This window comes from Polyodon spathula, chromosome 39 (genome assembly GCF_017654505.1).
Source record: "Polyodon spathula isolate WHYD16114869_AA chromosome 39, ASM1765450v1, whole genome shotgun sequence".
Taxonomy (NCBI): Eukaryota; Metazoa; Chordata; class Actinopteri; order Acipenseriformes; family Polyodontidae; genus Polyodon; species Polyodon spathula.
The window spans coordinates 4052785-4075265 of NC_054572.1; the positions used below are offsets into that span (position 1 = coordinate 4052785).

Below are 22481 nucleotides of genomic sequence, written 5' to 3' on the forward strand. Positions count from 1 at the left end.
TCATGACAGTAAAAACAGACATAATGAAGCGTTCTTCCCTTTGTATAAGTTAGTGATCAGCAGATGTGTGAGCCGCATGAAGAGCACAGCGTGTGCTTTTCACTCTATTGTGCTGAATTTTTTTTTTTTTTCAATGGGTAGATATCAGGATTTTCTTCCTATGCATCGGGATGCGGGACTTGTGCTAGGAAATCGAGACTGTCCCGACCATACAGGGAATGTTGGCATACATGACAGCCACCTCTTCACATCAGTAAAGCATTCAGCTAAAGCCGATACAGCCAGGGTATCATCAGGTTTTACAGAGATGATGAGCTGTGTGTGATCGTCACAGCAGTGGCAGTTAACACCACGTTTATGGATTCTCACCCAGCGGTAACACGTACAAAGAGAAAAGAACGGGTCCCAGCATAGAGGCTTGGGGAATGACACAGGCAACCCAGGAAAATCCAGACAGAGTATCCTAATGAAAAAAATTGCTGTCTGTTCCTGAGATATGACTTGAACCATTTATGACAATACCGGACAATCCCAACCAACTTCTGAGACGATCAATTTCTGAGACGGTCTAGGTTTGTTTTTTGAAGTAGAGCTTTAACTGCATACATTTTTAAGGCAGAGGGCAGTTTATCACGTCCAAGATCATTTCACTCAAATCATTGAAAAATGCTATTAGAATTTTGGTTGGAATTGGATCCAACAAGCAAGTGGAAGAAATAATTTGCATGATCAATTTATTGAGATCTTGTACTGTAATCTGAGAAAGATGCTACAGCAAAACTAACTCGATTACACTGCATATTCAAAGGAGAGCCATCTGCGGAAATGCATTTCCTAATGCTAATAATTATTTTGAAAGTAATTAGGAAATTCCTCATTTAAAAGTTGAGGAGGAGCCTCAGAGCGTCAATTTACCTGCTTATCAATAACAGAAAAAAGTAATACTAATACAAAACACACTACCTTTCCCAGTGTAGCTAGGCAATCTCTCCTTCCTGACTTGTGTTATCATTGATTCGTTCTGAATATTTTAAACTCACCCCAACTACTGAGTGGCAGCAAATTCCTATATCTCTACTGGAGACTCTGCTTGCAAGATTAAAAACGAGGTTCCAATTAGGAATGCAGGCTTGTTCGTGGGATTTAAAGCTGTATTACAGTTAATCGCAAATTGTGGCGAAATGTAAAAAAAAAATGCCTCCACACAAAAATCCCAGAAAAATGTGCCATTTCATTGTGGAAGACAGCAAAGGAAAGAGACAATTTAACCATGCAAGTAAAACTTGAATAAGCACTAACTATTTGAATAAGCACTGTCGGTCTTCCTAATATCCGGGTATATGTTTCAAACATGACACACAAAGAAAAGGTGCACTTAAAGACTAAACATAAGTTTAATTATTTATTTATTTCATTTATATAGCACCTTACATCATGGACCTCCAAGGTGCTTTACAGAAAAAATAATACACACAGCATAATGAAACATTAAAAATAGCATAAAAAAGACAATAAAAAGTATATATTTGTGACAGATTGCCTCTGGTCACACATTTTTCTCCTCCAAATAACTACTTTTAAACACAGAATGCCAGGAAACGCCGTAGCGTGTGTTTATTATGCACAACAAAAAGAAAATAAACAAAACAAGCCCTAACCCGATCTCGGGCCCACTCTACACAGTTATTTCTCTAACTAGTAACGAGGCAAGATAAGCCTGTTCCCTCATTGTAAAAACCAATTCACAGTCCAAATCGTAATCCCAAATACCTTTCCAATAGTTTTCATCAGCCCACCAGGAGAGGCTGCTTCGCTTTTATATATGTGGCCATCCCCCAATTGGTAATGACTTGATTAATTTGGAGATGGCCACATTATGCCAAGTTTAGCTGGATTGGGAATTTTAATCCCATCCATGCAATAAAGCAATAATAATAATCACTTGCTTTCTAAACACAAAACAAAACATATAAATCATAATGCAACAAAAATACATATAAACACAGGGGCGGGGTGCACCCTGTCAAAGAAACATTGACAGCCCCAACCCCTCTGCTTTAACACTGTCGCATCACAATGAAAACCACCAGGAGTGTTGCAAAAAGCAGCCAGCGAACGACTTCCCATATGATGTACCTGTAAAGACACACAGAAGACAGATCATTTATAAGCTGTGATTCTTACTTGATAAATCCGTAAAGGTTTTGTCACATAGAATTAAAACAGCACTGCCTTTAGGGTGTCCATTGTGAGAGAACAGATTTATTTAATTTACACATGTTTGATGTATTGTGTGAGCATTGCTTTAACAATGTGTTTTGTGCACACGCTGCTGTTCCCATAGCAGTAGATCGGAACAGAGGTGATCGGGGTGTTGCAGGAAGCAGCATGGGACACTTTATGAGAGAGCGAGGCGCCCAGAGAGACGTTGGAAGTTGTGGGGCGTTACTTCTATCGACCAGCTGTTTTGTTGTGATGCACTACGCTTAAACTACACTAGAATCAATCACATATTGTGTTATAACTAGGTGCTATTTATCTACTGTTATATGATCCTATAATTGAGCAAATTCCTACCTATTGTTATGGGTAATTATAGTTGATAACCTAGTGATTATCGGTCAATGCTTACAATATACTGATACTCATTATATTATGACTGTTGATATCAGCGGAGTCTTATATATACTGTATATCTCCTTGCTGTAGATATGTGTTTCTGGGTTTTATTATACTATTTTAATTGGCTGTGTAAACCAGCAGATATATTGAATGTGTCTTGAAGTGCACTGATCCTTTGCTTATTTCTTGTCAGGAAAACTGTAACGTGTGCAATATCCTGCTCTAGATCGGGAGTGGAGGCCCTGCCTTGTAACAGACTGAAACTTCTCTCTCCACTCAATCGACTCTGGAGAAGCCTCAGGGTTATTAATCTATCGGCTCGGACTTGGTGGTGGAGTGGCGCCCCCTGCTGGGAAAAGGATAATTGAGCAGTCTAAAATTGAGGTGGCAGGAGACTGGAACCACATCCCCTACCGACAATCCAGCTAGGACAAGTGCAATATTAAGCAAGGATGCTGTTTCTTGTGTTTTATTTTACTCGTTATCATAAATGCCAAGTCTTGAATACAACCTGTTTTAATAAAGAATTGAACATTATTTACCATCTGTGCTCCTTGGTGTGGGTTATAGGTTGGTTGCTGTTCCCCTCCGTTGATGCCTCTAACCTGTGTACCAGTAAAAGTAGAAGCTAATTATTGTCTTTAAACACAAAGTGGCAGAGTCACGCTATATTCTTTATCACTGGATATTGGGTTGTCTTACCCACCCCCTCTCACTGGTGTGGCAAACTTAATTTAAACTGTAGTTTGAATGCTAGGTTATCTTATATATTTGCAGCATAGTTATATAAAAATATACTAAAAGACTGCATTATTTATTTGTAAATCATTAAACTTGATTTAACAAAATATATATGCACATGTCCTGGGAGTTATGTGTTATGAATACAAAGTTTGATTTTAAGTGCATTGTTTTATACCTATTAAGTGGACACAAAGGTTTTTCATATATGTGTAATATTTTATAGTAACATTTTAATCATAACAATCCCCAGAGTAATCAGCATTGTGTTTGGGGGTAATGATCTATTCCCCAGCCACCTCAGTCCTGGCCCTTGGCTTTATGTGCACCATTTAAAGTGGCCCGCTATGGAAAATAATTGGGGACCACTGTGATAAGGCATGGCTTGTTTCATTTAAAGGTCCTAAAATATCCCACTTTCTTCAATGTGTTTCATATTATCCTTCAACTCTTAAATTCCATTTTCTTCTTAATGCTCTTCAACTTAAATGAAAAATGGGTATTGTACAACACACCTTAATAACGAAAAATTTGAAGACAAAGCAGGTATCTCTACTGATCTCTACCCACCAGCCTCCTGGCCAACACAAACATTGGAGACGGATTTATTTTAGCTGTGGCCTCAACAATAATGCTTGCATCTTACTCTTTCTTTTCAACGTGTCTGAAGTGCCTCCGATTCTTCAGTTCTGTGACCAAAAAGATGTTAGACACTCACAGCTGTTTTCCTTTTTTTTTCTGATGTGGAAGTATGACTAAATAACCTTGTGAGATCACAGGCTATTTTAAAACAGCTTTTGACTAGATTGCTGCCCGGTTGTTTCTGTAGACTGCTGTGACACTTTCATATTGGAGATGAAATCAGGCATTAGTAATGATTCACTGGTTATGAATTAATGCATAACTATTTTCTTTGTTTTCTTCTGTCTGTCCAAAATTACATTTCTTTCAAAGATTATTCTCAATCCTTAATATGCATGCCCCTACATTAAAGTGTGACAGATTTAGTTGAACTATTGACACTGGAATAATTAGGTAATTCCAGCTCAAATGGACCAAATTCTGGGGAGATATTTCCTCCATTTGTGTTTGATGACACATAAATCAAATGTGTGAAAAGTTTCCAGGGTGTGTGTAACACATCAGATCACATGGTGATAACTTGTCTGAAACTTGTAAATGTCAATTTTAATGTAACAATTTTTTTTTTTCCTTTCGGGAGGATAACTTCACTATCATTTTAAAGATTGTTCCAAAGCCTTTCCAGCAAAAACATAAAGCCATTGATGGGACCCTTGAACTACTTGAAATGGTATGACCCAATGTAGCAATAAGCTATCGCCAATATCAATACTGATGGAGCTTACCAAGCAGTGGCATCAGGAGGGGGGTGGGTTATGACTCCAGTGCTTAATAATGAGCTTCTACTGGTATATTCCTCTGTAACTTCATATGTTCCCAGAACCGTGCTGGTAGTGATCCCATTCCAACAGGTGTATGATTCCTGATCTGCAAAATGTATGTAAAAAAAAGTGTACTTATTAAATATGAACACACACACACACATATATATATATATATATATATATATATATATATATATATATATATATATATATATATATATATATATGTGTGTGTGTGTGTGTGTGTGTGTGTGTGTGTGTGTGTGTGTGTGTGTGTGAAAATGCCTCAGGTATGAAAGTTAACTTTATACTTACTTGGGATTTTCACTCTGAAAACACACTTCTCTTGAGCTGGCAAGATCACGTCAACCCCCACAAACACACTTGACCTCCTGCTCACAGTGTTGGAAGCAGTGCAGTACAGTTGCTGAGACTCAAGCAGTGTTTCACAATCTAAACTGAGGGCATGAGAAAGCTGAACGGGAACATCCTCGGGGTCACTGCTTTTGTACCAAGCGTAGTGAACGCTAGTACCCCTGGCAGAGTGACAGCTGATTGTTAGAGCCGAACAAGAGACACTAGGCGAAGTGAGAAATGTGACAACGGGGTCAGACACAGGCTCTGTGAAGAAAATGCATTGACATTTAAAATGTATCTGAAAAACAACATGTGTGCTGTACATACAATGTAACTAGCAACTAAACTAATCAATGCAAACTTAAAAACTAATGTGAAATTGTATAACTGGGTCATATAATAACCCACATTCATAAATTACATTCACTAAATTAGTTTGTTATTTAATTGTTTGTTTGCTTTTTATTACTATATACAGTGGCTCTCAAAAGTATTCACCCCACCCCTTGGACTTTTCCACATTTTAGTGTGTTACAACACGGAATCAAAATGGATTTAATTAGGAGTTTTTGTCACTGATCAACACAAAAAAAGTCCATAATGTCAAAGTGAAAAATAAAATCTACAAATTGTTCTAAATTAATTAGAAATATAGAACAGAAAATAATTGATTGCATAAGTATTCACCCCCTTTGCTATGACACACCTAAATAAGCTCTGGTGCAACCAATTGTCTTTAGAAGTCACATAATTAGTTGAATGGAGCCCACCTGTGTGCAACTAAGGTCTTTCACATGATTTCAGGTTAAATACACTTGTCTCTGGGAGGTCCAACAGTTGGTTAGTATATTTCCTAACAAAAACTACATCATGAAGACGAAGGAACATTCAAAGCAAATCCGGAATAAGGCTCTTCAAAAGCACCAATCAGGGGTAGGATATAAGAACATTTCCAAGGCATTGAATATCCCCTGGACCACAGTAAAGTCCAGTATTAAGAAATGGAGAGAATATGGCACAACTGTGAATCTGTCTAGTACAGGCCATCCTCAAAAACTGAGTATCCGGGCACTAGTCAGAGAGGCCACCATGAGGCCTATGGCAACTCTAAAAGAGTTACAGTCTTCCATGGCTGAGCTGAGAGACACTGCATATGGCAACAATAGCCAGGATGTTTCACAAAACTAGCCTTTATGGGAGAATGGCAAAAAGAAAGCCATTGTTGAAAAAACCTGGGACTTGGGAGATGATTCATCTTCCAGCAGGACAATAACCCCAAACATACAGCTAAAGCCACACTGGAGTGGCTTAAAAACAAAAAGGTCAATATCCTAGAGTGGCCCACTCAAAGCCCAGACCTCAATCCAATTGAAAATATGTGGAAAGAGTTGAAAAAGGTCACCAAAGGTCGCCATCCAACTGGACGGAGCTTGAGCAATTTTGCAAAAAAGAATGGGCATAAATTGCAGTGTCCAGATGTGCAAAGCTGGTAGAGACTTATCCAAATAGACTCATGGTTGTAAATGCTGCCAAAGGTGCCTCTACCAAATATTGACTCAAGGGGGTGAATACTTATGCAATCAATTATTTTCTGTTTTGTATTTGTAATTAATTTAGAACAATTTGTAGATTTTATTTTTCACTTTGACATTATGGACTTTTTTGCATTGATCAGTGGCAAAAACTCCTAATTAAATCCATTCTGATTCCATGTTGTAAGACAATAAAATGTGGAAAAGTCCAAGGATGCTGAATACTTTTGAGAGCCACTGTACATACAACGTTGCATTTAGAGTTGTCTTATGGCCCAAGCCTGTGTCATAGTAAACATAGTAAGTTCTGATATGTAGACATGATTGTTGAACGAAACAGGAAGAGGTTTTTGGCAGTGGAAAAAACACAAACATGAAGACTGTGAGCTTCTATAGCCCCTTTCACACAAACATGCACTGTGAGCTTCTATAGCCCCTTTCACACAAACAGGAAGACTGTGAGATTCTATAGCTCCTTTCACACAAACATGCACTGTGAGCTTCTATAGCCCCTTTCACACAAACATGCACTGTGAGCTTCTATAGCTCCTTTCACACAAACAGGCACTGTGAGCTTCTATAGCACCTTTCACACAAACAGGAAGACTGTGAGCTTCTATAGCCCCTTTCACACAAACAGGCACTGTGAGCTTCTATAGCTCCTTTCACACAAACAGGCACTGTGAACTTCTATAGCCCCTTTCACACAAACATGCACTGTGAGCTTCTATAGCCCCTTTCACACAAACATGCAGACTGTGAGCTTCTATAGCCCCTTTCACACAAACATGCAGACTGTGAGCTTCTATAGCCCCTTTCACACAAACATGCAGACTGTGAGCTTCTATAGCCCCTTTCAAACAAACATGCAGACTGTGAGCTTCTATAGCCCCTTTCACACAAACATGCAGACTGTAAGCTTCTATAGCCCCTTTCACACAAACAGGCACTGTGAGCTTCTATAGCCCCTTTCACACAAACAGGCACTGTGAGCTTCTATAGCTCCTTTCACACAAACAGGCACTGTGAACTTCTATAGCCCCTTTCACACAAACATGCAGACTGTGAGCTTCTATAGCCCCTTTCACACAAACAGGCACTGTGAGCTTCTATAGCTCCTTTCACACAAACAGGCACTGTGAACTTCTATAGCCCCTTTCACACAAACAGGCACTGTGAGCTTCTATAGCCCCTTTCACACAAACATGCAGACTGTGAGCTTCTATAGCCCCTTTCACACAAACAGGCACTGTGAGCTTCTATAGCTCCTTTCACACAAACAGGAAGACTGTGGGCTCCTATAGCTCCTTTCACACATAACATGGCAGTGTACCAGCAGTAGGGCCATGAATAATATACATTGAGTATCTATACATGAAAGATTTGTACCTTCAACAATCTTCACTCTTACGGTGCACATAGTATCAGCGAGAGGTTTTTCTATTCCACACCAATAAGTTCCTGCATCTTCCAAGCTAAGCTGTTTCATTTCGATTAATAAGACGCCCCTTCTGTTATCCCAGATTGAAATTCTTCCATTGTAATTTGTTTTTACATAACCTTCTGTGTCGATTAAAGTGTCACACCAGTTTCCGGATTCTCCGTGACACCAGTATTTCTTGAAGAGCACAAATTTTCCTCGGTCATAACGACACACAATTGTGAGGCTCCCACCCACTGTGCCAATCTCTTCGGTTTTATCAGCCTGAAGATGAAGGGAAACTGAAACTGCAGGGATATGTTTATTATTCAACAAAAGTTCACTAGCAGGTAGAAAGAGGATCTCTACATACCCTAAACAATCCCTATTCCTGACAAAGCATACATTTGTTTGGGGGTCCATTTATAAGCATGTTAACTTGTTAAAGTTATTGCCAAAAAGTGTATTGTAATATCATTTCATCACACAGTAATAGGCTAGTAAAATGGGTTTGGGTTGGGTTAAAGTTATTATAATATATTGTTTATCATACAGTACTAGTTTATTAAAATGTTTTTTGGTTGTTTTGTTTTTTGCCTTAGTAGTTTTGGTAAGACTTTTGGAATCTGTTATTTGCATCAATAATGCAAAAAATGTAGAAAAACTAAAAGAGATTCAATGAAAAACATTTGACTAGAATTGAAAAATTCTTCTAGTTGAAACGTCTGTCGCTGAATTCAGTTAGTTTCTTTTTCACTGGGTTATTGGGCCCCCGTCATGCATCAAATAACTACAGCACTAGAGCGTTAGCATTCACGCTGCATGCACTTTAAGAATATGGATTTCTTACTGTAGACATTAAGAATTTAAAATATAGATTTTAATGAACTTATTTTGAGTACAAATCCATATTAGTAAAACTTTAATTGCAACCCATTGTGAGAAATATTGTTGCTTACCTTGAGAAAACAACACCATCCAGAAGATCTTCATCTTAAAATAGCATCTGTTTCATTAGAAATGGAGTTTAAACATAACACCTACAGGAAGTCATGTAATGGCCGACCTCTGTGGTTTGTACATGTGAACTGGGCATTTGACAGAAAAAAATATCAACTACAAAAAGTTTCCCATTAGAGAGCCTGTACAAATCTGATTGAATAGAATACACAAGTCGTGCATATACAGTACATGAATCTGTATCTATATCTAGCCTTATACCATATTATATATACCTTAGCTAGCTTTATAAAAGTTTACCATGGTCATTTTGCACAGCAGCTGTGTTACCATGGTCATACTATGCATTTATTTGCTATATATTTTTTTAGATGGTTTACCATACCTCTCTTGGCATTGCAATGCATATGCTTTCACTATACTTTAAGTAAGCATGCTGTGGCAGTATTGCCCGCAATTAGTAAAGGTTAAAGGGGAAATGAATCATGACGTGAAGAAGTATGTGCTGAGGGGCTGCTTCATTCTTCTATTGTATAGCTTGATGCCTGTGAGTATAGTGCACATGAAAGCAACTGATAATAGCAATGCTAATGATAACCTTACTTACCCAAGTGTCCATGCCACTTTTGTGGCAGGTTACTCTAACCTATTGTTCTCCATCTCTCATTCTTCCTCACTGAGCTTGAGAAAAGCATCAGAAATTCATATAGAACATAAGACGGTTTACAAACGAGAGGAGGCCATTCGTCCCATCTTCCTCGTTAGGTCGCTAGTAGCTTATTGATCCTAGAATCTCATCAAGCAGCTTTTTGAAGGATCCCAGGGTGTTGGCATTACTGGGGAGTGGGTTCCAGATTCCCACGATTCTCTGTGTAAAAAAAGTGCTGTTTCTTTTTTAAGGTCAAAAAAGTCCCCTGGGTCGACATTGTTATTACCTTTTAGAGTTCTGTATGCTTGAATCAGATCGCTGCATAGTCTTCTTTGTTCAAGACTGAATAGATTAAATTCTTTTAGCCTGTCTACATATGACATGCCTTTTAAACCAGGATAATTCTGGTTGCTCTTCTTTGCACACTTTCTAGAGCAGTTGCTCATTGTGTATGAGAGTACTCCCTTATGCTTTACGTAACACGTCAAAATTAAAGGCACTTTGATTACTCTTTCTAGAGCAGCAATATCTGTTTTCTTAGCGGAGGTGACCAGAACTGAACACAGTATTCTCGATGAGGTCTGCCGTTTTCATTGCACAGTTTTAACATTATAGTTTGTGGTATTGTGATTTATTTTCAACACTTTTCAGTTTTCTGTATACCATCGCTGAGCAACTTGTTGACCGCCTTTTTTTTACTTTTCCCCACATTGTTAATCTAGATGAAGACATTTCTGTTTCAACACCAACCTCAGGTCTCTCTGTATGCTTGAACAGCGGCTACCCACGCGTGTGACCCATGTGGTATTTATAATGTACATTTTTATTGCCTGCGTGCAGTACCTTACACTTTTCTATATTAAATGTCATTTGCCATGTGTCTGCTCAGTTCTGAATGCTGTCTAGATCATTTTGAATGACCTTTGCTGCTGCAATGATATTTGCCACTCCTCCTATTTTTGTGTCGTCTGCAAATTTAATTTACAGTTACTATACCAGAATCTAAGTCATTAATGTAGATTAGGAAGAGCAGAGGACCTAATATTGATCCCTGTGGTACACCACTGGTTACCACACTCCATTCTGAGGTTTCTCCTCTAATCAGTACTTTCTGTTTTCTACATGTTAACCACTCCCTAATCTACGTGCATGCATTTCCTTGAATCCCCCTTGAATCCCTTCAGTTTGAGAATTAATATTTCATGCAGGACTTTGTCAAAAGCTTTCTGAAAATCTAAATAAACCATGTCATATGCTTTGCAGTTATCCACTGCAAAAAGATTAGCAGGTTAGTTAGACACAATCTCCCTTTTCATGCTGACTGTCTCCCAGGATCCTGTTACCATAGCGGTAACTTTCCATTTTGGATCTTATTATATTTTCCATAAGTTTCCATATAATAGAAGTCAGGCTTACTGGTCTGTAGTTACCTGATTCGGTTTTGTTTCCCTTTTTGTTGATCAGTATTACATTTGCAATTTTCCAGTCTGTCGGTACAACCCCTGTCTCAAGAGACTGTTGCATGATCTTGGTTGGCGGTTTGTAAATAAATTCTTTCATTTCTTTGAGTACTATTGGGAGGATCTCATCCAGCCCAGGGGATTTGTTTATTTTAAGAGCTCCTAGTCCCTTTAACACTTCTGCCTCTGTTATGCTAAATTTATTTAAAACTGAATAGGAATAGGTCAACATGTGGGGCATGTTGTCCACATCCTCCTCAGTAAAAACTTGTGAAAATAATTAATTTAATATATTTTCTATTTCTTTCTCTTCATCTATGATTTTGCCATTTTAACCTCTTAGACATTCTACTTCCTCCTTGAATGTTCTTTTGCTGTTATAGTACTCGAGAAGCTGTTTGGAATTGGTTTTATCCCCCTTAGCAATGCTCATTTCGATTTCTCGTTTGCAGTTCCGTGTACTCTTTCTTTGTACTTTGTTTTTGGTCCATTTTAAACTCTCTGTAAAGTACCTTTTTTCTTGAATTTTTTTTTTTTCATTAATCTATTAAACTATTTTGGCCATTTTATTTTAGATTTTGATTTGTCTACTTTTGGGATGTAATTGTTTTGCGCCTCTAGCACTACATTTGTTTTTTTTAAATAGCCACCATTCTTTCTCTGGATGTTTTTTCTATTTTACTCCAATCTACTTCTGTTAGTCTCTGTTTCATTCCTTCATAGATTGCCTTCTTAAAAATGTAAACCTTAGCTTTAGTCGTTTATTTGGGGGTTTTAACTAGCACTTCAAATGAGACCATGTTGTTACTGGTTCTCTAACCTCTATAGTTATTTTGTGTTTGTTATTTTAAAAAACTAAATTGAGGCATGCCTCCAGTCAGAGCATTGCGTGTTCCTATGTGTTGCCACCAGAGTGGGGGGTTGGGGGGGGGGGGGTTATTTGGAAACAAAAAAACTTTGAAGCAACATACATGGTTTTTATTTTTTTAATTTGAGACATTTACATGAGAGAAATGTCTTGTGTGGATGTAAATTAGCTATGCATAAAGTACTCATGTTGTTTTTGAAGATTACTAGTGAACTTTTGTGAAAATGTGGTTTCCCAGCGCAGAGGAGTGGTACACGAGTGAATCTAAGCTACTATAATAAAACAAAATACCGTGTGCCTAGCTGGTTAATAATGTGTTTTTCTGCTCTTGCCCAAATTATTTTTCAAATGTCATTAGTAGTGAATACTGTTTCAACTGTCCACTGGGGGTTAAAATCCTTCCCTGCTAAAAACCTTATCAAATACGACTCATTAATTAAAAATAAACTCAGAGGTATAAAGCCAATTTGCGGGACTGTGTTTGAGGGGAGGGGGTGGTAACAGGTACTTGCAGATAGCTGAGGGGGTTAAAATCCTCCCTGTGCTGCTGCTGAAGAAGAGCCCGACTGTGTGAGTGAGCAGTCGTATTGAGGTATATATATATATATATGAATATATAAATATATATTTATATAGTATCCAAATAGGAGCTAGGTGTTTGTTTTTGTGTTTATTAAAAGTCATTTTGTGTTTATTAAAAGTGCGCGTGAGCGCTGTTTCAGTACAATCCTGTGTGTGTTGGGTCGTGATTCAGAAGGGAGAAGAACACGTGAGAGCCTGTGTGGCGAGCAAAAAACATATGGTGCATATAGGGGATCAGGTGATGCTGTGTATACTACCCTGGCTAAGAAACCCTACCTGTCCAGACGGCTGACATCTGCTGAGGAAGCATTCAACACCTCGCCTGGGCAAATACGGGTAGAGGGCACTTGAAAGGGAGGTGGCAGATGCTGATTAAACAGACTGAAGTGCATTAATTCGTTCCCAAAATTGCCACTGCCTGCTGTATCCTGCACAAACTCTTGTCAACAATGACTTGCCACTTTAAAAGGCAGGTCTGATCTGCCTTGCTCGGTGGTTTTTAAAGGGTGAGACTTCCTTAGAAATTGCAGAACATGTTTGGCATGTTTAGGAATCTAAGACTTAGTACACATGGGTAGGATTTTCAAAAGGTTGTAAATGTTAACTCCAGTGTTAATCAAGTAATCGGTATGTAGCATTGATTTGGGTATTTTCAAGCCGTCGCTATGCCCATTTCGTTATTATATACTTGTCTCCAGGTAGGAGCTAGGTGTTTGTTTGTTTTGTGTTTATTTCTTAATGTTTTCAGAAATTATGTTAATTTACTAAATAATGTTAATATCTTAACGAGCAGTGCTTCTTTTGACTATTTCTTTTGTTTGTGTGGGAATTTAAAAGCACATCTGCGTTAATTGTTATAATTTATTTTTCATTTGCACTTTGAAAAGGAGGGCTTTAATTAACGAAAGACTATAACTCACCTTGAAACAGAAATTTAACAGACTATGGCTCTAATGCCGATGACACAGACACGACCTAGATAAGTCAATACTTGTAGTTATGAAAATGTTTTAGACTTTTATATACTTGTGGTTATGAAATGCTTTATTAACACTCTATAACCCAGTAATTACATATATATTATACATTTATAAAACATTAATGAGCAGCACCTTAAACTAAAGTGTTACCCCCAAATTTTTATAAGTCGGCAAAAAAACTAAAAATGTGACTTGGTATAGTTTAATTTTAATTAATAATCAGCAAATCACTTTGTAACGCTTTTGATTTGAACCGCCAACCCTCAGCACTAAAGGCAGAGATGCTACAGTTCCGTTAAAGGGGAATCCTCCCTAACGGGGTTGTAGTCGGTGTGTTTATGCACACATACGATGTGCCTCTCCAGTCATCGGGTCATTCATTACAAACTACAAACACAAATAAATTAAACGTATTTATTTGTAGCCTACAATCTTACATACTAAAATACATACAAAAGTAGAAATACATTACAACCAATATAGATAGCTGGCTTACCCCCGCCCCATACAAATTTTTTTTATTTATTTTTAATCTGTGTTGTCGATTTTTACCCACACGCCAGATTATCGTAAATCAGCACTGTATATGTAAAGTTATCTAAATAAATGTACATTCTGCATGACAAATATCTATTTTGTAAATGAAGTTTACAAAATAGATATTCCCATTATTTTTGGTTTTGTTTCCATTTGGCTGCTGCTCACAGGTGAGAGGGCCTTCTCCCTGTACGCTAGTAGTTTCCATGACAGCGAATTATGCTTCTGTTCATTTTTCTTGATCTCATTAACATGCATTTTCATTAATGAGTGCCCCTTTTTTAGTCATTGAGACAGGAAGTGATGTACATGACCTGTGACAATGAAGCTTTTCAACAAGAAATGTGTTCATTAACGACCTCATCGACTCAAGTTCAAAGCATTAACGGATTGATTTAATGAACACATTTCGTTTGAAAACCGCTTGCTGCTAAAGCTCTCGTTACTATAGCACAAGTTCAATACAATAACATTGCTTTTTGAAAAGCTTGCCCGTGGTCTTTTAGTCAGAATTCTCGATGTTCATTGTAAGACAAAATCCTATTTGCAGCTCTTGCAAGAACAGTCTGATATTTGCTCAGAGAATTTGTTTTCAAAGCTTTTGTCTATGCACGAATGATCTGTTTGTGGTGCCTTACAGTTTTAGTGTATATAGGTAAAGAAGGATTCACTGTTTTAAGCAGCTTTGAGGCAGTGTAATTAGTACCTGTTTGTGACTACCAGAACACAGCAGTGATTGAAAACAGTGTTGAAAACACTTGTCATGAAATAGCCAATAACCTAACCTTAACATTACCCTAATCCTAATCTCAACTCCAACATGAACCTTCACCTACATGCTTGTAACATTAAACAGTGGTCTTTGAATCACTGCAGTTACAGGCAGCACCACAGTCATGCCACTGTTTATTAATTTTCAGGTTCAGGAAGCTTTCTTTCTTCCCCAAGGTACAAAGGCTAGCTCAAAGGACATTGGCCAAGCCAGAGCGTGGCATTAGGGCTAGAAATAGAAACAGCATGTGGAAAGGAAGTGAACGGAGAACTTATTTAGCAAAAAGGAAATGCGCAATCGCCCAATGTGTGTGATATTCGACAGCCTTTGAGCTAAAAATCACAATTCAGGGCACTTCATTGGTGAAGGAAATTGACAGCAAATAGAATTAAAAGGTTTCTGTATTAAAATGCAGTGTAATGCGCCAGACCATTCCACACATGCATGTGTTTAGGAGCCCTGGTTAGAGACTTGGACTGGGGAGGGAATGAGGCTTCACCAGCTTTCTTGTCAGTTGCTAGATCCTGTACCTCTCCTGGAGCAACACACTGGTAAACTGATCACACTGGTAAACTGCCACATAAACCAGTTTGTCTAGCAAGGCAAGCTCACTGCACACTGTTTTATTCCACTCCCTAAGAGCAGCTGAAGTGTGTAATGACACTGCAGGGAGCTTACAGCAGAAAGGTTTTAGTGTTTATAGAAAGTTAAGTGTGCCTAGTTTGAGTATTGAGACAAGCAACACTCCCCTAGCTGTCACCTTTATTGAAGCTGCAGGAAGTGTGCTTGTAGTCAATGTGAGCACAGCACAAACTTCTGTTTTGAAAAGGGAAGGCTCTAGGACCCTGTTCTCATTGATATTTTTTTATCTGACCACAGAACCTGTTAGCAATGTTTCCTCTTCGGCTTCGCAAGAAGCTAAAACCCACAGGCTTTTACAGACACCATGTCAGAGCTGTGCTTTAGAGGGGTCTGTTTCATAACATGTCCAGCCTGGGCTCAGAGGCACTGCTAGCAGATATAGATATTCTAACATGGACCAAAAGGAGGTTCTGAGCAGATTCCTGGAAGCGGTGCGAAGCAAAGAGGCGGACTCTGGCGAGGTCTTTGCTAATGAGTTCACAGTGAGTATATTCTGTGTTTCTGAGCTTCAATGTGACTCTTTCAGTTCTGCTGCTCAGTTCAGAACAACACGGCCTAGGTTTAGTTCCAACTGACATTTGTCGCAAGAACTTTACAACAACATTGAACTCTGACAGACCCCAGCACCAGATCACAGGGTTAAAAATATCTTTGATTGTTCTAAAGAACTTGATGTATTCAACTATGAAAAAATAAAAGCTCCATCAAGATACATTTGAGTTTGAAATTAGGGGAAGGGAGACATAGTGTTTTCACAGTACAGCGACATATTGCATTTTTATAGTTGCTGGTATTTCAAGTTAATGTTTATAACACCATACCTTTTCACTCAACACTGTATGCTGAGGTTTTTCCAGAATTCATTTTCCAGTCTAACACCAGTGTGTTTTCAAGTCTCAAGGTTATAATTAGATAATCAAACTGGAGCAAAGACTAGTTATGTAAATGAACTAAATGAACCAGATCCCCTATTATGATTTAATTTCCACCAGATTAAAAAAAAAAATGCGTTGCTGAGTCCCTGGCAGTCATTATCCCTGCTGCACTTGAGTCCAATAATGTATCTGAGAAGTGGCTGGTTACAAAGTTGTAATGTTATCAAACATGTGCTCACCTTGTCCAAAAAAATAATACAACCCTCCCATATTCCCTGTTGTAGGGAAGCAGACACTTAAGCTTTACAAAGATGCCTATAGGAAGTATTCACCCCCTTGGACATTTTCACAGTTTGTTGTGTTACAACTTGAAGTCTTGATGCATTTATATGGGATTTTTTTTTTCTTTGATTAACACAACTTACTCAACACTTTCAATGTGTGAAAAAATAGGGGTGAAAAAAACAAATCAATTAAAAATAAAAACCTGAAAAGTCTTCATTAGATAAGTATTCACCCCCTTTGCTATGGCACTCCTAAATAAGCACAGGTGCAACTAATTGCCTTCAGAATTCACACAAAAAGTTAAATGGAGTCCATCTGTGTGCAATAAAAGTGGTTTATATGATGTCAGATTAAATACACCTGTCCTGTAAGGTCCCACAGTTGGGTAGTGCATTCAAAGCAAAGATACTACCATGAAGACCAAGGAGCTTTCAAAACAACTCTGGGATAAAGTTGTGGAAAGGCACAGATCAGGGAAGGGGTATAAAAAGATTTCAAAGGCATTTAATATCCCTTGGAGCACAGTCAAGTCGATCATTAAGAAGTGGAAGGTATACGGCACCACCCAGAATCTGCTTAGAGCAGGCCGACCTCTCAAACTGAGCAGATGGGTAAGAAGGGCATTGATCAGAGAAGCCACCAAGAGTCCAATGACAACTCTGAAAGACCTACAACATTCCATGACTGAGATGGGAGAAAATGTCCATGTGTCAACAATAGCTGAGGTACTCCACAAATCTGGCCTATATGGAAGCTTGGCAAGAAGGAAGCCATTTCTGAAAAAAGGCCATATAAAATCCTGCTTGGAATTTGCAAAAAGGTATGTGGAAGCCTCTGTAAAGATGTGGCAAAAGGTTATGTGGTCCGATGAAACAAAAATTGAACTACTTGGTCTAAATGCAAAGCATTATGTCTGGCGCAAACCCAACACAGCACATCTCCCTGGTAACACAATCCCTACTTTGAAGCATTGTGGTGGCAGCATCATGCTATTTTATTGGAAGGGACTGGAAAGCTTGTCAGGGTAGAGGGCAAAATGGATGGAGCTAAATCTTTAAGGAAAGCCTGCTTCAGTCTGCAAAAGACCTAAGACTGGGACGGAGATTTACCTTTCAGCAGGGCAATGATCCCAAGCACACAGCCAAAGCGACACTGGAGTAGCTTAAAAACAAGAAAGTGAATGTCCTAGAATGGCCCAGTCAAAGCGTGGTCTTTAATCCAATTGAGATTCTGTGGCAAGACTTGAAGATTGCTGTCCACCAACGATCCTCATCCAACTTGAAAGACCTTGAACAATTTTGCCAAGAAGAATGAGCGAATATTGCACGATCCAGATGTGGAAACCTGGTAGAGGCTTACCCCAAAAGACTCACAGCTGTAATTGCTGCCAAAGGTGGTTCTACCAAGTATTGACTCGGGGGGATACTTATCTAACCAAGACATTTCAGGTTTTTTTTAGTTTTCATTATGTTGTTTTGCAATAAAAATTCTCTTGCCTCTTTAAAGTGTTGAGTATGTTGTGTAAATCAAAGGGAAAAAAATCCCATTTAAATGCATCATGATTTCAGGTTGTAACACAACAAACTGTGAAAACGTCCAAGGGGGGGAGGGGGGTGAATGCTTACTATAAGCACTGTATGTGAGGCAAAATAAAGTAGATCCACCCACTGGCCAATTTATTAGAACCTCCCCGCCCTGGTTTGCATTGGATCCTCTACACATGTGAGACACCCCTGGAAGTAGCAGTGAACTTCTGTTGCTGATCAAGCCCACCCTACCTGATGGAGCGCTTATGATGACAATGGGTCCTTACACCATGCTGGAAAAGCGACTTTCAATCCCAATCAGCATCTAGGGGATGAGTGAGAATTCACAATCCTTTGGACAGAGGGCCGCACTGTGTAACTTTCAATTCAGTGCCTTAAAATCAATTGCAATGTCATTGCCTACTGATTGATCAGTGTTTAAAAGTGCAGTCTAAGTGCAGCATGGTTACAGCGAGATTTCACTTCTTTTCCCATGTGATAACAGTACAAAAGCATAGTGTGTCCAAAAACCCAGCTGTCATTGTACCTGACAGCATCTGTTCAAAACCCCTTTGAACTGAAAACCTGCTGCTAAATAAAAACAGATCTAATAATACTGAAAATCTGCTGCTGAATAAAAACACAGATTTAATAATATTGAAAACCTGCTGCTGAATAAAAACACAGATCTAATAATACTGAAAACCTGCTGTTGAATAAAAACACAGATGGAGGTGTGAGAGAGGAGGAGGTGTGGGAGAGGAGGTGTGGGAGAGAAGGAGGTGTGAGAGGAGGTGTGGGTGAGGAGAAGGTGAGAGAGGAGGTGTGGGTGAGAAGAAGGTGAGAGAGAAGGTGTAGGAGAGGAGGATGTGTGGGAGAGGAGGAAGTTGGAGAGAGGAGGTGTGAGAGAGGAGGTGTTAGAGGAGGAAGTGTGAGGAGAAGGTGAGAGGGGAGGTGTAGGAGAGGAGGAGGTGTGAGAGAAGAGGTTGGAGAGAGGAGGTGTTAGTGGAAATGTGAGAGAGGAGGTGTGAGAGAGGAGGTTGGAGAGATGAGGTGTAGGAGAGAAGGAGGTGTGAGAGAGGGGTGTGTGTGGGAGAGGAGGTGTGTAAGGAGGGGGAGAGGAGGAGGTGTGGGAGAGGAGGAGGTGTGAGAGAGGAGGAGGTGTGGGAGGTGTGCAGTTCATAGGTATGTATTTGGAAGGACTACATGTCTGACAGACAATGACTATGAAGAATACAGCACTAGTACCAGGCTTGCTTGTCAACATCTTTACTTTCCTAAACATACTTTTCATTGTAACCAAAGGATGATCATTTGCTATGTATAACACATTTCAAATTATTTAATTTATCCACCTGTCTATCTACCTATCTATAGTATCTATACAAAATTGGGCTAACCTCGTATTGCATACCGGTAATTCATTTATTTTAGCATCAGAGCAATTGTAATTGCCAACAGGCAGATTTTGTCAGCGCTACTCTCTGTGTGAGTCAAGGGCTTTGTTGTGCATCTACTTGTGCCAAAAAGGCTACATGGGGCAGAAAGTCACGGCAACTTCTATTGGCTCATCTGTGTTTACACTTCCTTTGATGGAAACCAAATTGAGGCAGATGACTCTCGGTTCGTCTCAGTGGAGGTTTCAGCAGCAGTGAACCTGTTATCCACTCAGGCATGATCACCAGAGCTAAAGAACAAGGTGCATCAGTGGATCGTGATAAAGGGGCTTTAACATTACTGATCAACAAACTGTTTGAGAAGTTCACTGAGCAACATATGCACCAGTGGCAGTGCACTTAACAATATTAACATGTTTATAGACGGTGTTACTGTATCCGGTCACACTCCATTAATATCTATCTATACATGTTGATAAACGTGTCATAAAAATGTTTATTCATTTCATTGTAATTTCACTATACTGGCTGACGGTAATTTAAATGTTTCTTATCACGTCTTAGTTGCATGTTCTATAACACTATATTTATACAGGACTGTTACTGTTGATGACATATTCATGCACTACTGTACTGGTTTGCAATATGGAAAGGTTTGCAAACCCTTGTCATTTCCTTGGCCACACTATTGTCATTCCTTTGGCAAATTGTACAGCTATAGCAACAAACTTGTAATGAAGCTACTACAGCTGTGGTGAATGGAGTCGGTAATGCTATTGTGCTTGTTTCTGCAGAGGCTAAAAAGACAGTCGACCAAATACAAAAATGAAAACCCCTCAAAAGCAGCAGAGAAACAGGAAAATTGCAAGAAGAATAGATACAAAGATATAGTGCCATGTGAGTATATATGAAACACTGTTACTTGAGTCTTATCCCTATATGTACTTATAATGAAAATATAACATTCTTTATTACATCCGTTATGACACTTTTATAGATGCATTATTGGCTGTTTATAATGCATTGTTATACTGAAGTATTGTCCAAATTCAATATGTAATTACTTACGAACTAACATAATTTTTCAATTGTAATTGCTAAGTACTTACAATGTAATAACATTGGTATGAATGGATAAAATAATCATCCCTAAATTTGCAACATGGGTATTAGTGCGAATAACATGAGATTTTTCACAATAGGCCACCGCCATATTTTATTCATAACTCCCAAATAAAAAACCCATGTAAGTAAACATAGTCATAAAACATGTTACATTTTTGTTTGCTGGTCTGTTTGTTTTAGTTGACCACAGCAGAGTGAAGCTGTCTTTGATAACATCGGACACAGACTCTGACTTCATCAATGCAAGTTTTATCAGGGTAGGTTTCCATTTGCTTCTCAACACGGATAAGCAAAAATATGTTATTTCTTCAGCCAATAATCAGTTCATTGCAATCGCATTATAACTGCAGCGACCATGTCATGGTGAATGCATGCGCTCTGATTTCTGTGTGGAGAAACCGCTATATATTAGGTATTCTACTAATATATGCCTTATAAACTATACTATATATATATATATATATATATATATATATATATATATATATATATATATATATATACACACACACAATAAAATGTACTATATGAAATGCAGTAATCTGCCACATATCTGCCCATCACATAGCCGCTCTAACCGTTTATCCACCATGATCGATCTCTTCAGCTACGTTAGTTTATTATTGAACAGAGAAGATTAGGTCAGAGATTGTAGATCCCACCAAAGTTTTCGTACATGTGTTGGATGTGCTCCGTGCGCTGCCGTTGCTTGTAGTGTCACGTGAGCTGTTCAGCCAGCAGGGGGCGTATCAACTTCAACCTCCGTCTCGATTTCCTCCCTGTCACTCAGCAGCGAATGCACGCACCCACACAGCAGACGGCTGCTCTGACACAAGTATTAATACCCTGTATCTTTCTAAACAAGGGATTTATGGGAGATCACTAATAAAATCTGAATATAGTAATTGTTACAGCAGAATTCATTTATCCGCCTTTCTTCATATCCGCCCTTACTCTGGTCCCACCGCAGTCGGATTTGAGATAGATTACTGTATACGATATAATATACAGTATACTGTATATCACATAACATGATTACTTACATTAAACATGCATCTGTTTCTATAGATCAGAACCATTTCGATTTATTTTTAGGGAGTGTATGGGCAAAAGGCATACATTGCCACTCAGGGACCCCTGCCAAGCACTGTCTTAGATTTCTGGAGGATGATCTGGGAATACAATGTGCAAGTGAGTAATCAACAGAATGGAAGCACAATGCTGTGTATTACACTGTTAAACATCTATAACCACTGTGTGGATATTTCAGAAAGTCATGCTGTGTATTACACTGTTAAACACACACACAGCACACCTCGAAGGACCTCTTCTTTAGGTGAAAGTTGATGAAACTGATGACACAGATATACTACATTCTATCCTAATTAACTCAGTGTGCTTGATAGGAACTAGACAATCTCTTCAGATTTCACAATATTTCTTATGCTCTTAGTTACTAGTTTTTTTTTTTTAATAATACGGAACAAACTGTACTTTGGTACACTTTTATAAAGAAATGTGGTTTGAAATGACACGATGACCTTGTTCAATTCCAGGTTATTGTAATGGCCTGCAGGGAGTTTGAAATGGGACGGGTAAGAGACCAAAAGATTAATTTATTTATTTTACTAGCTACATCAGTTATATATTGTGTCATATGGATCACTATACATGCTATTAAATCAATATGTGCTTTATATTTTAAAAACAATGCATTTCACATATGGTAGCACATTGTATAATTG

At 38.6% G+C, this 22481-nt stretch overlaps 2 protein-coding genes across 5 annotated transcripts in view; one reads left to right on the forward strand and one right to left on the reverse strand.

The window, feature by feature from the left end:
* Window positions 1-2057: 2057 nt before the first annotated feature.
* LOC121304668 lies at window positions 2058-8345 on the reverse strand. Its single transcript, XM_041235934.1, has 5 exons — window positions 8048-8345; window positions 5085-5390; window positions 4731-4872; window positions 3165-3227; window positions 2058-2136 (listed from the first exon to the last, which is right to left on the reverse strand). Exons 1-5 carry the CDS (start codon window positions 8145-8147, stop codon window positions 2058-2060), a joined length of 690 nt encoding a protein of 229 aa, XP_041091868.1. The 5' UTR covers window positions 8148-8345.
* A 7458-nt stretch (window positions 8346-15803) lies between these two features.
* LOC121304776 (tyrosine-protein phosphatase non-receptor type 22-like) overlaps window positions 15804-22481 on the forward strand; it is a 33894-nt gene continuing 27216 nt past the window's right edge. For all 4 annotated transcript variants that reach the window (XM_041236168.1, XM_041236171.1, XM_041236169.1 and 1 more), the window contains exons 1-5: window positions 15804-16010; window positions 20406-20508; window positions 20917-20993; window positions 21832-21927; window positions 22293-22331. In XM_041236168.1, coding sequence (XP_041092102.1) covers window positions 15921-16010; window positions 20406-20508; window positions 20917-20993; window positions 21832-21927; window positions 22293-22331 — 405 coding nt within the window. In that variant the 5' untranslated portion in view covers window positions 15804-15920. The remainder of the gene's footprint in view (window positions 16011-20405; window positions 20509-20916; window positions 20994-21831; window positions 21928-22292; window positions 22332-22481) is intronic.

Bases quoted from the DNA above. Each gene is read 5' to 3' on its own strand.
- LOC121304668 (XM_041235934.1), bottom strand. From the start codon at position 8,147: ATGAAACAGCTTAGCTTGGAAGATGCAGGAACTTATTGGTGTGGAATA. The intron at 5,391-8,047 runs GTACAAATCTTT...TTTTCTTCACAG, and splicing joins AAGAGTGAAGATTGTTGAAG to AGCCTGTGTCTGACCCCGTT. The intron at 2,137-3,164 runs GTAAATAATGTT...GTGTCTTTACAG, and splicing joins CACACCAAGGAGCACAGATG to GTACATCATATGGGAAGTCG.